Below are 16,895 nucleotides of genomic sequence, written 5' to 3'. Positions count from 1 at the left end.
CAAAATTTTAAAAATACATCTACGTTTGGGAAGACGACCTTCCTTTCTTGATTTTTCAGATGGCTTGTGCAACAAAAACAGGAATAAATGGGCTCTAAAGTTTGACAATCTTATATAGATAGTAATAGTTACCGTTCTAGACCATTTTCTAGGTGTGAGGTGTTGGGCAAACTGGTTTACGTTTATTAAATTTTTTGTAAAATGAAAACTGGTATTATGTCTTCATTTTTACAAATGAGAAAAATAGGCTCAGAAAGATTAAGAAACTCTCAGAAATTAAACAACTAATATCTGGCAAGGCAGATTTCCAACCTTTTGTTTAAATCTAGAACTCGAGTTTCTAACCATGTTACATGGTTTTATCTTCCCTAAAATTTTCAAGTGAACAAGTCTTTTTAAAAGTGCTTCAATACACTAGACAAATCCATTTTATCATGTACAAAAATATTTGAGATAAAGGAAAAGCACAAATGTGGAATTTAAGGAAATAGACTAGCCATTTCTTAAAAAAATATATCAAATATTTTTTAATCTCTTAAATGTTGCCCTTTGATTTTTAAAATCGTTTCCGTTTTCAATTGGATTTACCTGGTTTCGTGCTTTCCAACGTTTGACATCTTCTTCTAGTAACTTCTTCTCTGCTTGCAACATACCGCTTTTCTCACTCAGCTCAGCATTTGCTTCTTGTAAGGGTAAAATATCTAACTCCAGTTTTCTTACCTAAAAATAGTGGCAATATTTTTTAAATATCTGATATAAAAATTCTAATATTATTAAAAATGACATGTCTCTATCTTGATTAGTAAGTTCCAAACCTTTGCTTGCATTTGCTGTAGATCCTGTTCTAGCCTCTCTTTCTCTTCTCTTAGCATCTTATTGGTCTCCATCACCACATTCATTGTTTCGGTTTTCTTCATCAGTTCTTCATGCTGGGCCATCGTTTTTGCAGTTACCTAAAGATTTCAAACACATGTGTACACCAATACCCAACAGTAGGTGAAGACCTATCTTTTCCTACTAGTTCTAATCTTCCCTACAAAAAGTAAAAAGGATTTCAATGTCAGCTTTCAAAATGGAAATGTTTGAAAGTTTTACATGTTTCTTTTTCTACGATGCAGACTAACTACAAAGAGTTTAAACAAATGCAAGAAATTAGAGATGAAAGCAAAAAGACTATAAATTCCACTAGTAATCAGTACTAACACTGGGTAAAAAACATCAATTCAGATCTCTATTAATCTTTCTCTCCTTTTCTTGGTATACTGAGTTTATTAAGGGTTTTTAAATGATGTTATTTTGTCCTCAGCTCCATCTGCTTGTTCACACATTCTTCATTTCATTTAGTTCTTTCATCAGTTTGGTTGTTAACAATTTTACTGAATAATGCTCAGTTGTGAAGAACTTCTTTTCTGTTCTCAATGGGTATAATCATCCATCTTTTAAACATTACTTCATTCCCTCACAATTTTTAAATCTATGACTCAGACCAAGGACAATGTTACAGCAATGATGCAAAAAGAGAAATGACAGCCCCTCCCCATTTGATTTAAGCAGGCTTCATTTCCCATAGTAATAAATTTTCTAGATATGTCTTATAAACCACAAAGTACTGGAAAGGAAGCTTCCATTCAAAGGCAATCTATCTTAAGCTACTGTAAATGATACTAACTTTTTGTCCATTGGAGATATATGCTATGCTATAACAAATCATCCCGTCAAGTATAACCACTGTCCACATAGTTGAATTACTGGGATCAAGAAAGTATATTTACTTATATTTTTTTAATTGTTTATTTACTTGTGAGAGAGAGCATGAGTGAAGGGAAGTGCTGAGGGAGAGGCAGAGCAGACTTCCCACTAAGCAGGGGGCCCGTTTCAGGGCTTGATCCTAGGACTCTTGGATCATGACCTAAACCAAAGGCAGACACTTGACTGAGCTACCCAGGACCCTCATGAAAGTATATTCAAATTGATTCCCATCACAACCGGTGGGGCACATCTAACTCAACTGTGAGAAGGCACACTGCACAATCTCCTTGCTGCTGATTACATGGCTTGGGTCTCTGCCTTGTCCTCTCTTCCTTCCCTTGCTCCCCTGCCTGTCTCTCTCCCTGCAACAGCCCTCCAACTTGGGGTAGCTTGCTATAATAGGTGTGAAGGTTTCAGGTCACAGACTGTGGGCCTACTGCTGGATGTGCGGGGATGTTCCAGATGTAACCCGGTTTCTTTTTTTAAGTCTTAAATGTTGCCCACCTCTCCCCCACACTCCCCAAGACTTTTCTTCATTTCCCATGAGCACCCTTGGCTGAAGCACAAATTGTAACCCCCTTTCGCCCCTTTGAAACTGGCCTTTAGTGAGGAATTCAGGGCTTTCCCTGTATCTCCTCCCCTACCTTAACTGAGGGATGCTGCTTTTTCTTTCCTCCTCCTCAAGTGCCTTTGTGCACCCCACCACTCCACACTTTCCATGACACTTCCTTGCTTTGGCCAGAAGCCATCAGGTAAGGTTGGAAAGTCTCTGACTTCTCTCGTTTAGTTTTAGAACCACATTTACTCACTCTCAACCAGAGTGGGGATGAATATTGGGTTCTTAGCCCTGCCACCCTCTGCTGCCATCATCAGGTGATGACATTTTTTAGCTCAGATTCTGATACAGTGAAAAGAACAGTAACCAGAGGTACTCAAGACTGGCCAGTTCTCAATGCCACAGAAGACAACGTAAACACATGATCCCTTGGGATGAACTGTTTTTCTTTTCCTGTAACTGCTTTTGCTTTTATAAATTTAACAAATTTTTAACTGGGTTCACATTTGGTCATCCTTGCAATCCATTTGGGCTTAGTTTAGAATGTGATAACTGGAAGAACAAAAAGAACCTTGGATTTGGTGCATACTCGGTTTTGGTGCTGCTGCTTCTCATGGTCCTCAACAGAGATTAAGAAAGAACTCAGTGTGCACAGGAGATCCCTAAAATCTGTGGGCTTGATTTCCTGACAAATTGCTGCCCTTTTCCACTTTTCTGTTCAGGAGTAGAAAAGGCTGGGATGAGGATGCATACTAAAATGAAAGCAATTTAATGTGTTCTAGATTTTTATTCTTTTTAATTTCTTTTTTTAAATTTCTTTTTAATTTATGGTTAAGCCACCTTTTAAAGCAGTAACTATCAAGTCTGAAAAGCAATCAATGTTTCTATTAATCTTTTTCTCAGGGGGCACCTTGTTCCTTAGAACTTTAGTTCTAAGGATCTAACACTCTGTAAGTAAAGTTTAACATTACAGAATTGCATAAGCAGCCTTTTTACTGTCAGACTAATGCCTACTTTTAATGTAACAAAAAAAGGTGTGTGTTGGCTCAGAACTGCCATGCTTGAGCACTCACCATGCTTAAGCATTTTTTTAAGATTATTTATTTTTACAGAGAGGGAGAGAGAGCGTGCAAGCAGAGGAGAGAGGCAGAAAGAGTGGGAGAGAGAGAAGAGCAGACTCCCTGCTGAGCAGTGAGGATGATTCGGGGCTCCATCCCAGTATCCTGAGATCATGACCCGAGCTGAAATCAAGAGTTCGTTGCTTAACCAACTGAACCACCCAGATGCCCCTTGTTTGGGTATTATTTTTGATATGTGTGTTATTTCTTGCCTCTGCCGATTGTATGTAGGAGCTGTTTTCCCCTGACTTTGTCTGTTGGGCATTTTCTAGTATGATTTACCTGAAGGAACAGAGAGACTATGTAATCCTTTTAAAAACTATGATTCTGCTTTTTCCTCCAAATGTTAATGCCACTGAACTGGAGGGTCTGTTTATCTCCATGATGAGATGTTTGATTTGGACTGTCCTCTCAAGATGTAATTCTGAAACTTTGCATTTTTGTATGAAAACATACATTCATAAACCTACTTACTTTCCCTGGGGGTTCAATGATTTTTTTCTCTAGCAGCCATTCCAACTACCTATCAGTTAAAAGATAAATGATTCAAAGTCTTAATTTGTTTCCTTCCAGATGTGAAGTTATGTTACTGCATATCCTCATAATACGGGCATGCAATTATAAGCTTTTGGGTGGTGGTGTGGGCTAAGGAGTTGAATGTGTGCTGTGATTATCCATTCACTAAAGCATCTTCTTTTCCTTTTCTGGTTGATAGTTTTGACTATTTTTTACTCCTCTGCTGAGGATGTATACTTATTTTCTGTAGTAGTTTCTATCTACAATTTTATCTTAGAATAACTACTCAAACATATATATGATAACTATAATAATAAAGACAACTGAAATTTATTAAATATTAACTATGTACCAGACATGTTTCTAAATGCTTCATGTACCTTAACTCACTTAATCCTTATTATTATCATCCTAATATTCTGGATGAGGAAATTTAGGAGCAGAGAAATATACACAAGACACACATCTAAATGGTATGAAGCTAGAATTTAAAACCAGCCAGTCTGACTGTCACTAGTCTTTTGTCATTATACTCTATCACTTAAAATAATGTTTAATAGTTTATGAGTTTAGGAAAATCACTTATTTCAAATTAAACTTTATGTCATAAGAACTGAAATGAGCTCTTTTGATTTAACAACTGCTTTCTTAAAGCTTAGGATACATACCTGGACTTTCTCCCTTTCAGCATTTAGACTATCCTGCAGTTCCTGCAGTTCTCTCTCTAAAAGTTCAACTCTTTGTCGATAACGCAGACTCTCAACCTGAGCCACCTCAAACCTGGTTTCAGCAATTTCTTTTTCTCTTCGAATAAATCTAGAAGAACATGTAAGATTTTATTTGAATAAAAAAAATCAATAATATAACATTTCAAAACTTGGATAATTTTTAAGATGACAAAAATCAGTGACTTTAATGAACTATTTTACATAATGTTTTATTTAATAAATAATGAGGCTTTTAAAAATTATTGACAGTGGCTTTAGAAATGTGTATCTTTAAAATAACCAAAACGCATTTAATTTTTCAAAGAACTGACTCGAGTTCTTACTCTCAGATTCAGCCTAGTCATTTCTTTAACTTAGCACGTCTAAATGTCAAAAGTGACCTGTAAGGGATGAAAACTTTATAAACAGCTTCCCTAATTTACATATTTATGGTTGCATTACACATATGTTGGTACACCAAAGAAATGAAGCATAAAAAACTTTATTGGATTTACCTGAGAATTTCTAAAATTTGTTCTTGAGATTTTCCTTCTTCACTGAGAGATACGTTCAAGGGACCTTGGACACCTTCCTTCACAGAGGCAACAACCTTGTCACTTAATTTTTCAATCTGATCATGAAGTAATCGGTTTTGTTTCTCTAGATCTTCACAGCGAGACATACACTTGGAAACTTCATCCTGTAAACGAAAGTCTATTATAATATCAGACTTTCCAATGTACATTTAAAACTCCCAAACCTTTAAATTCTCCAGAACATTCCATCATAGTGTATAATAATACCTTTAACATTCTTTCTCTTTCCTCCCAAGATGCTTTACACTCCAATAACTGTGATTCTGCTTTCTGGGTTGTTTCTTCCAAATGCTGACGGACTGATGCCATTTTGGAAACCTGTTCCTTGGCAGCTTGTAGAGCTTCAACATCAGCAGCATGTAGCATCAATTCTCTCTCATACTTATTCTGAGCTTCCACAGCTATTTTAGCCTGTGAGAAATTATTCCCCCATTGACACAAGATTAAAAACTCATTAGGCTAGTCAGTATTTTCTGAAAAGATGCATATTATATGACTTATAATAACAAAAGACAATCTAAATATACCAAAACATGAGAATAATTAGTAGTTATGCTGTATCTATTTAATGAAATATATGCTGCTTACAAGAGACTCATTTTAGACCTAAAGACACCTGCAGATTAAAGGAAGGGGATAGAGAAACATTTATCATGCAAATGGCAGTCAAAAGAAAGAATGAATAGCAATTCTTCTATCAAATAAAATAGAGTTTAAATCAAAGACTGTCATAAGAGATGAAGGGCATTATACAATAATAAAACGGACTATCCAACAAAAAAAAAATCTTAACAATTGTAAATATTTAAGGCCCCAACATGGGAGCACTCAAATATATAAAAAAATTAGTAACATAAAGGAACTCATTGATAATAATAGCAGAGCAGTAGGGAAACTTTAACACCCCACTTAAATCAATGGACAGATCACCTAAGCAGAAAATTAACAAGGAAACAATGGCTTTGAATGACACACTGGACCAGATGGACTTAACAGATATAGTCAGAACAAAAAGAAGACACATTCTTTTTGAGTGCACATGGGACATTCTCCAGAAGAGATCACATGCTAGGTCACAAGTCAGGCCTTGACAAGTACAAAAACACTGAGATCATACCATGAATATTTTCTGACCACAACACTATAAAACTTGAAGTCAACCACAAGAAGAAATGTGGAAAGATCACAGATACATGGAAGCTAAAGAACATCCTACTACAGAATGAATGGGTTAACCAGGAAATTAAAGAAATTTAAAAATACATGGAAACAAATGAAAATGAAAACATGACAGTCCAAAACCTTTGGAAAGCAGCAAAAGCAGCCCTAAGAGGAAAGTACATAGCAATACAGGCAAAACACCTCAGATAAACAACCTAACCTTGCACCTAAAGGAACTAGAAAAAGAACAACAAATGAAGTGAAGAGCCAGCAGAAGAAGGGAGATAATAAAGATTAGAGCAGAAATCATATAGAAACAAAAAACCCAGTAGAACAGATCAATGAAACCAGGAACTGGTTTCTGGAAAAAAAAAAATCAATTAAATTAATAAACCCGTAGCTGGACTTATCAAAAAGAGACGAGACTCAAAGAAATAAAATCATTAATGAGAGAGGAAAGATCACAATCAATACTGCAGAAATACAAACAACTCTAAGAGAATATTATGAAAAATTATGTGCCAATAAATTGGGCAATAAGAAGAAATGGATAAATTCCTAGAAACATATGAATTATCAATACTGAAAACAGGAAGAAACAGAAAACTTGAACAGATTCATAACCACCAAAGAAATTGGATCAATAATCAAAAATCTTCCAACAAAGTCCAGGGCCAGATGAATTCCCAGGGGAATTCTACCAAACATTTAAAGCAGGAGGTAATATCTATATCCTTCTCAAACTGTTCCCCCCCAAAAAAAGAAATGGAAGAAAAACATCCAAACTCATGCTATGTATGAGGCCAGTATTACCCTGATTCCAAAACCATACAAAGACCCCACTAAAAAGGAGAATTACAGGCCAAAACCACTGATGAACATGTATGCAAAAATTTTAAACAACATACTAGCAAATTGAATCCAACAGTTCATTAAATAGATCATTCACCACCATTAAGTAGGATTTATTCCTGGGCTGCAGTGGTAGTTCAATATCTGATAATCAATCAACAGGATACACCACGTTAATATAAGAAAGGATAAGAAAGAACCACACGAACCTCTTAATAGATGTAGAAAAGTGTTTGACGATGTACATCCATTCATAAAAACCCTCAGCAAAGCAGGGATAGAGGAAACAAACCTCAACACAATATGGTCATATACAAAAAGCCCAAAGCTAAAATCATTCTCAATGGGGAAAAACTGAGAGCTTTTCCTCTATGATCAGGAACAAGACAAGGATGTCTACTCTCACTAGTTATTTACATAGTACTGGAAGTCCTAGCTTCAGCAATCAGACAACAAAAAGAAAAGGCATCCAAAAAGGAAAGGAAGAAGTCAAACTCTCACTCTTTGTAGGTGACATGGATACTTTATACAGAAAATCCAAAAGACTCAATCAAAAAATTGCTAGAACTGATACACGAATTCAGTAAAGTCACAGGATACAAAATCAACGTATGGATACCTGTTGCATTTTTATAGACCAATAATGAAGCAACAGAAAGAGAAATCAAAGAATCAATCTCATTTACAATTGTACCAAAAACCTAAGACACCTAGGAATAAACCTAACCAAAGAGGTAAAAGATCTGCACTCTGAAAACTATACAATGCTGATGAAAGAAATTAAAGATGACACAAAGAAATGGGAAGACATTTCACACTCATGGATTGTAAGAACAAAGATTGTTAAATTGTCTATCCAAAGCAATCTACACATTAATGCAACCACTATCATATAAATACCATCATCAGTTTTCAGAGCTAGAACAACCAATCCCCGAGTTTGTATGGAACCACAAAAGATCCTGAGTAGCCACAGCAATCTCAAAATAGAAAAGCAAAGCTGGAGGCATCACAATTCCTGATTTCAAGCTATACTACAAAGTTGTTTTTTGTCTTACAAAGCTGTATTAGGAAGACAGTAGGATACTGGCACAAAAAGGGACATAGATAAATGGAATACAGTAGAGAACCCAGGAATGAACAACTATACGGTCAATTAATCTTTGACAAAGCAGGAAAGAATATCATATGGAAAAAAATGTCTTCAACAAATGGTATTGTGAAAAGTGGACAGCAACATGCAGGATAATGAACTGGACCACCTTCTTATACCATCCATACACAAAAATAAACTCAAAATGGATTAAAGACCTAAATGTAAGACAGGAAACCATCAAAATCCTAGAGGAGAATACAGGCGGTAACCTTTTTTTGAACTGGTGGTAGCAACTTCTTACTATATATGTCTCCTGAGGCAATGGAAACAAAAGCAAAAATAAACTTTTGGGACTTCATCAAAATAAAAAGCCTCTGCACAGCAAAAGAAACAATCGATAAAACTAAAGGGCAACCTATGCAATGGAAGAAGATATTTGCGAATGGTATATCTGATAAAGGTTATATATCCAAAATATATAAGAATTTATAAAACTCAACACCCCAAAAACAAATAATCCAGGTAAAAATGGGCTTATGATATACCAAATAGACATTTTTCCAAAGAAGACAAACAGATGGCTAACAGACACATGAAAAGATTCTCAACATCACTCATTATCAGGGAAATATAAATCAAAACTACAATGAAGATACCACCTCACACCTGTCAGAATGGCTAAATTAACAATAAAAGAAACAAGATGTGGAGAAAGAGGAATCCTATTACACTGTTGGTGGGAATGTAAGCTGGTGCAGCCACTCCGGAAAACAGTATGGAGGTTACTCAAAAGTTAAAAACAGAACTACTCTAAGATCTAGCAATTGCACTACTAGGTATTTATCCAAGGATACAAAAATACTGACTCAAAGGGACACATGCACCCAAATGTTTGTAGCAATATTATCAATAATACCCAAATTATGGAAAGAGCCCAAATGTCCACTGACTGATGATGAAGGTGTTGGGGAGATATAAATATATGTTACACACACACAGGCAGGAATATTATTCGGCCATAAAAAAGAATGAAATCTTGCTATTTGCAATGATGTGGGTGGAACTAGAAAGTATCCTAAGTGAAACAAGTCAGTCAGAGAAAGACAAATACCATATGATTTCACTCATGTAGAATTTAAGAAACAAAACAAATGAACATGGAAGGAAAAAGGCAAACCAAGAAACAGATTCTTAACTATAGAGAACAAACTGAGGTTTACTGGAGAGTGAGGTGTGCAGGGATATAGGTTAAATAGCTAATGGGGATGAAGGAGGGCATTTATATGAGGAGCACTGGGTGTTGTATGTAAGTGATGAATCATTAAATTCTACACCTGAAAATAATATTATATTGTATATTAACTGGAATTTAAACAAAACAGGAGAAAAACAATAACCCATACCCCCAAAACAAAGAAGAAATATTAAAGAACTGTTCAAAATGAAACTTATGAGGACTATGTAGCAATTTGGAGCAGGCTTTATGAAATAAAGGCTAAGTATAAATCAGATTAGTAAAAATACATGTGCACACATGTTGACAGCAACACAAACCTAAAGTGAACAAGGGAAATGAGAATAATTTATAATATTGAATTACAGATACATTTTTTCACTTTAATTTCCAATGTTATTATGTTTGGCAATAAGACAAGGATAATTCATTTTTGTCTTATTATCTTTGAAGTACTTTGCCCTATTTTTGTTCTATTTTTTTCTGTGTTCCATTTTTAAAGTAATCTTCGTGCATATACATACCACGTACATGTAAGCAATACTGAATTGTCATGAAACGAATGGTTATTCATAGACCACTAAGGTTAAAATGAGAAGTTAGTAAACTCCTTACATATATTTCTTTCCCATTCTATTTCAGTTTAGTTCTCATTTGAATTTTTTTTCCCCTATTTGTGAAGATTGATTTGTTAATGATTATTGCACTAGTTACTTCAAGCATTCACATATACTTTTCAGCTGATCTTAGTCCAAGTCCACAACAGTGTAAATAACATTGCATTTCTGTAAGGTTCACCAGTCTCCGGTAGGTATTAATATACTCCAAGAACTGTTCCCTAGGATCAAATTTCATTTCTCAGTAATTGGCTACAAGATCAACACTTACTTGTTCCTGACAGTCACGTCTGGCTTGCTGTTCATTACTCAAAGCTGTGCTTGCTCTCTGAAGAGCTTCTTGTACTTCATTCTGAACACTATTAAGTGTTTTCTTTAACTCAGACAACTAAATCAAAAGAATAACATTAAAACCAGAGTTAACTGTAAACTTACTTTATGGTAAAGATAGATTTTATAAAGCCAACTAGTCCAGAGGGATTTCTTATACATTTAAAAGATAACTTGATGTCATTATCTGCACAAATTTTGCAGGTCTATATTCACTAAAATAGCAGTCAATGCACAGGCAAAGGCTTCCAAAAAGCAGCACTGGTATCTACCCATAAAGTGGTCTAAAATAACTCAAAAGAAAACATGTACAGGCCTAAAGAACAGAGTAACACATAAAACTACTGTTAAATATGTGTTCATCAGTATCTCATGAGATGTACTGGGTGGTAACTGATGTGCTATTGAAATCCTTACACACATAAACGACTGACATGGTTAATAATCTAATTTACCTGATGTTCCATACTCTCTATGGCTTTTCTCTTGTCATCCTGAAGTTCCTGTTTTTCTTTCTCCACTTCCATTAGCTTCTTTTCCAACTGTGTCTGAAACTCAGCAGACTCTTTTAAACGAACTTCAATATTCTTACGTACTTCTTCTGTCACCTTTACCATCATCCAAATAACAAGATAAAAAAATTATACACACTTAAAATTATAGTTTCCCTACATCTACGTTAAATTTGAAAAGTACTAAAATTAATGTTTGCCTTGTATTAAAAAAAAAATCCATCAATGCTGATCACAGAGTTTTAAAACATTTAAAACCTCATACTACCTCTTAACGTGGCTACTGGCCATTTTTCTTTTTTGAAGTGAAATTTCCAGTTCCCCATTTCTCTTGTCACCAAATCTGTCCATTCTACCATCAAAAGGTCTTTGCCCCACATATCTTGATTTCCATGACGCCAACCACAAAAGGAGCTTTTAAAACTATGGCTGGTCCTAGACTATTGCTATAGACACTAAAACAAACTGTATCCTCCAATCAACTACATTAATCTAATTGAGACAAATTCTGATGATGACATGTTGGAAAAAATCAAAAGCTGTAAATCTTACAGAATATAATTTAATATGACATTCAAAACCTTTCACATTTGGTTCTTGGTACATTTATAATTCTATTCCTCATTATTTCACTTTACAAAGTCAATATACTAGCCAAACTGTTATTACCTGAAGTCTTTCTACTTGGTTGAGGGTCCCTAGTATATGGAATAGCCTTCTACCTTTGACTACCCAAATAATACTTTCTTTCAAGGCGGTGAACAAATACCATCTTTCTTGTAAAGTCACGCAGGAAACAACCAACCTCACTTCCTTCCATTCACTCTAATATTTGATATGTACATTTCTTATAGCAATTATACCCTCCTTTGTTTTACAAATTTTGTGGGTTTTGTTTTATCTGGCTTATCAGACTTAATAACTTTTAAGGTGCAAGAGGCAAATACAATGATATCCTCCAAACTCACATTTACTACAGTGCTTACAACAAGCTCCTAATTAAAAAAACAAAAGAAAACAAAAACAAAAACATTAATTGCATTCAAATGGAATTTAAAATTGTATATACCTGTTTTTCTTTGTTAAGAGATTCTTCTAAGCTAGTAACCATTGCTCGATACTGTTCCACATTACTAGTACTTGTTTTGAGTCTCTCCTTCAAATCATTCACCTGCTCTTCTGCCTGCCGTAGCTGACTCAGAAGATCATCCACATCTTCTTTGTTGCTAGGCTGACCTAAAAGATTTAAGAGCTTTCTTAAAATTAACATTTTAAATGACCTTAGAGATAACTGCTAAGAGTTCATGAAATTAGGATTAAGACTCAAATGGAGAAATACTTTTCTAAAAAGTGTATTTCAACCCATGCTAAGTACCAAAATACAAACAGGTACTTTGCCAGGATATTGTTATTTCTTATTTAAAAAAATTGAATATCTGAAATGTGCTATTACAAATATTACAAAGATATTTAAAAGAGAAGAACACTAAATATTTGTACTAAATTGAAGGAGCTACTTGAAAATACTACCAGGTTCTTATTTAAACATTTTTTATAAACACTAAATCTTTTATCATTCAATTTTCATTCTAAAATCCATGGGAAAGGAAGAAATTGAAGATTGAAAATGATGTTTTCTTATCATATATCAATAAGAAAGGACTATGGACTACTGGAAAATTACATATCCACTATACATTTATATGTCATATATATAACACACATATATGTACACACATACATATTATGTTAAGATTATATTATTATTATTTTTTAAAGATTTTATCTATTTATGAGACAGAGAAAGAGGCAGAGACACAGGCAGAGGGAGAAGCAGGCTCCATGCAGGGAGCCTGATGTGGGACTCGATCCCAGGACTCCAATTTCATGCCCTGGGCCGAAGGCAAGCACTTAACTGCTGAGTCACCCAGGGATCCCCTATATTATGTTTTTTTAAGATTATCTGGACTGAAGGCTTTGCATTTGAAATGGTGTATTCATGAAGAGAAGCAAAATCTAATGAAACAAGTCTTTTACCTAAGGCTATGAACAATGATTATAAATACTACTCTAAAAGAGACCAAACAAATCAATTATTTCTGTAAGAGGGCCTTATTACAGTTTTAACAAGTTAGAGTTGAAAATTCAAGTATTACCCCCCCTCAAAGGATACATTTTTAAAGTATCAATAAATAATTTCAATCACTGGAAAACTATAGAGCATATCTTGGTCAGGTGCCATGCAGAACTATTCCAAATCTTCTGAGTCTGTAAATTTATTAATTTAAGCCTAAAACTAAGCTTTACTATATGAAAAGTGTTTTTTTCTCTTTTGCCATTATCCAGAAAGAATAAGCAATTATTTACAAGATATGTTATAAGCCTAAAAAAGTATTTTACTGGGGCACTTCGGTGGTTCACTTGGTTAAGCATCTGCCTTTGGCTCAGGTCAGGATCTCAGTGTCTTGGGATCAAGCCTTGAGTCCTGCTCCCTGCTCAGCAGGAGGCTGGTTACTTTCTCTCCCTCTGCTTGTGCTCTCTCTCAAATAAATACTCTTTAAAAAAGAAGCAAAAAGTACTTTACTATCAGTCTACTTATTTATTTACCTTTACCAGTTCTCTGTGAGGACTGAGAAGCAAGCTGGACTTCCATATTACTGAGGTGCTGTTTCAATGTAGCAATTTCCTTTTGAGCATTTTTTAATAGTTCTTTTGTGTTAAGATGAAGATTTGTCTCAGTATCCAGCTGTCTCTTTGTATCCAAAAGTTGAACCTAAAAAGAAAGAAACATTAATCCTGCAAACACTTATAGGTTCATAAATAACTAGAAATTCACACTATCTTTTTGTAATACTTTAAATTCTGGCCCCAGATAAAGTAGCAGAAACCAGATCTGAAATAACTGAAAAAAATAACTGTGCTACCTGAGACAGGAAACAAAGCAGCAACCCCTATTAGTTCCCTAGCTTCCTGACTTAGGAGGGTCTAGGCTTTGAAAAAGGGATATAAGACAGAGGCCAGCTGACTCCTTGAACTGAGAACATGTGACTGAGAGTACAGGAAGAATAAATTAACTTGAATTCCTAGGACAGAGAGTTGCACTGATAGAGTACCCTGGAGATTTGCAAAGGATCCCTGCTGAACATTTAGCAAAATAGTTATCAGTGCATACATGTGGAATTACCCCCAGACAAGGTAAAAAATCCTCCAAAGAGACTGGAGTGAAGAGTGTCTGTTGCTCATAGACAGTCAGGAATAATGCCTGTTATAGCAGCCAGACTGAAAACTCTGAATTCACTGGACACTGGGACTACTATTCAGAACGGCCTCATCTTAGTAGTGAGAGATAATTAGTTACAGACTGAGCATTGCTTTGGGCCTGCCTAACAAATCATAAAAAAGAACACTCAAGAGAATCAACTATTTTCAATTATTGCATCCCAGAACAAAACCCAAGATTTATGTGAATATAAAAATATCTAGCACCTAAGAGGGATAAAACTCACAATGTATGGCACCCAATCAAAAATTACTAGGCACGGGGAACCCTGGGTGGCTCAGAGGTTTAGTGCCTGCCTTTGGCCCAGGATGTGATCTGGGGTCCTGGTATCGAGTCCCACATCGGGCTCCCTGCATGGAACCTGCTTCTCCCTCTGCCTGTGTCTCCGCCTCTCTCTCCTTCTGTGTCTCTCATGACTAAATAAATAAAATCTTAAAAAAAAAAAAAAAAAATTACCAGGCATACAAAGAGGCAAGAGAAACTTAACAGCTTGAAAGAAGTCTCTTCAAACCATGCTTCAGCAGGAGATGGCAGTGTACCTATATACCAGCTTCATTTCTGGAAATAAATGATTTACAGAAATTCATAATACTAATAGACTCACATCTAGATTTCTAGTAAGCGTATGCCTTTGTTCCACCTCATTCTCCAGCTTCTTCTTTAGATGTGATATCTCATGTTCCAATTTTTCTATCTGGCTACTAAGTCTTTGCTTGGTTTCTGTTTCAGATCGCTCTAATATTCCCTATAGTAAAAAAAGATTTTTGGTTATGCTTAAGAAAAAAGTGGAAAAAAAAAAAGCAACACAAAGAAAAACAAAGGCTACAGAAAATTACAGGATTACAATCCACTTCAAATGAGTTAAAGTCTATAACCAAGAATGTCTTTAAGCATTTTTCATATTAAAGTATCTATTTAATAAAGCAAAAATACAAACATATGACAATAGTCATTCAGATTTCCTAAAGTTTTAAAAGAAAAATTAAAAACCAAAAATTTAATCTTAAAAAACAAACTACACAGGACTCTGTAAATATATATGAGGATGAAAACTGCCAACTGCACAGTTTCAATCAGTTCTGTTTCAAGGTTTTATTTAGAATATTGACATGTCCTAATAAACCTCAAAATGCAATTATCATCATAATGTGATAAAAGTGACAGAAAAATTTTCTAAATTAAGAGCCCATGAGGATACATTACTACTTTACTTTTACATTTACTTTAAACTATTTAAATTTAACTTTGAAAATTTTTTTCTATAGGTGTTTTTGTGTTTTTATCTGGTTACCTGAATTGTCTGAAGATTAGTCAGCAGCAAGTTTTGTCCTCTTTGTTCAGCTAATAAAGACTCTCTTTGCTGAGAAAGACGGACTTCTGACAATTTAAGCATTTCCTTTTCCTTTTTCAAGTTTTCTGCTCTTACCTTGAGGCAAATACAAGTAAAAGAAAGAGATGCTGGAAAATAATGTGTTAAGTGCAGTAATACCATTATATATAATTAAAATGATCCTTCATTACTATGTATTTCTTAATGCTAATTAGAGATAACATCTCTTCATTATAGAAGAATTTATAATTCTTTAAGTTTCATGTGTTGAAATATGAAGCAAAAATTATTGGGAGTATCATATCAAATGAAAAGATCCTGCAATTACCACAAATATTTATGATATCTTTACTCTTAACAAATCAGATTAAAAACATATGTATCTACAACAGAGTAAAAGCAACAAAATTGCAAAATTTGCTATCATCATACCTTCAATACTACTAAATTATACAAGTTTTATAATCCCAGCTTGGCTTCTAAGTATCTGAGAATGCTGACTGACTTATTTCAACTTTTTTTTCCTCATAAAGAGGACCCTCCGAGTCTCAAAAGATTTGGGAGCTTGCTCTGAAAATATCCTCAAAGTATTCACATTTACACAATAAATCATAAATAAGCAATCATAAAACTTACTCCACCAGTTTGAAAAAGTGATACCTCCATCCCGACAAATGAGTGGGAGTGCATAAAGATCAAAGAATTAGAAAACCTAGGTTTAAGTCTCAACCAACCCATCTCTCACAACTATCCTAAACAGGAAATCACTTAACTTTTGAGTGTTTCTCAAAAGGTAAAATGGGGGATAGCTGCACCTTGCTCACAAATATGATCAAAAAATTGTGTGGTAACTTTATAAAAAAGTAGAAATATAAAAATTCATCATTAAGAATCCAGAGTTCAATTGAAAGTACTGTCCATTTCTAACAGACATTTGTATACATGTTGAAATTCAGCAATGTAACTTAATGCTAATAGAATTTTCATATTGTCTTTTATCAGGAATGAGCAAGAATGAATACAATATTCTTTTCCTTGTTATAATTGGAGAAATAGTGACTTAAAATTTAATATGAAATGGAAGACTTGTCAGGAAATCTTAATCCAAAAAAACAAACTTTTCCTGGTTTAGTTTTGATAGAAACAACCACTGGATTGATGCACAATTGGATATTTGGAAACCACGTAATGATACTTGAAATCTACATATCTGTCAAACATCTGTATCATACAGTAAACAA

General features: G+C 34.6%; 1 protein-coding gene across 2 annotated transcripts in view; it reads right to left on the bottom strand.

Annotated features, from left to right (window-relative positions):
- TPR (translocated promoter region, nuclear basket protein) overlaps window positions 1-16,895 on the bottom strand; it is a 66,162-nt gene that overhangs the window by 30,729 nt on the left and 18,538 nt on the right. For both annotated transcript variants that reach the window (XM_041754809.1, XM_041754810.1), the window contains exons 20-30: window positions 15,616-15,750; window positions 14,929-15,069; window positions 13,652-13,817; window positions 12,114-12,280; window positions 10,988-11,140; window positions 10,474-10,590; window positions 5,450-5,653; window positions 5,162-5,346; window positions 4,608-4,755; window positions 816-953; window positions 589-720 (exon numbers count right to left, since the gene is read on the bottom strand). In XM_041754809.1, coding sequence (XP_041610743.1) covers window positions 589-720; window positions 816-953; window positions 4,608-4,755; window positions 5,162-5,346; window positions 5,450-5,653; window positions 10,474-10,590; window positions 10,988-11,140; window positions 12,114-12,280; window positions 13,652-13,817; window positions 14,929-15,069; window positions 15,616-15,750 — 1,686 coding nt within the window. The remainder of the gene's footprint in view (window positions 1-588; window positions 721-815; window positions 954-4,607; window positions 4,756-5,161; window positions 5,347-5,449; window positions 5,654-10,473; window positions 10,591-10,987; window positions 11,141-12,113; window positions 12,281-13,651; window positions 13,818-14,928; window positions 15,070-15,615; window positions 15,751-16,895) is intronic.

Source organism: Vulpes lagopus, chromosome 1 (genome assembly GCF_018345385.1).
Source record: "Vulpes lagopus strain Blue_001 chromosome 1, ASM1834538v1, whole genome shotgun sequence".
Classification (NCBI taxonomy): Eukaryota; Metazoa; Chordata; class Mammalia; order Carnivora; family Canidae; genus Vulpes; species Vulpes lagopus.
This window is presented reverse-complemented; position numbering and strand designations above follow the sequence as displayed.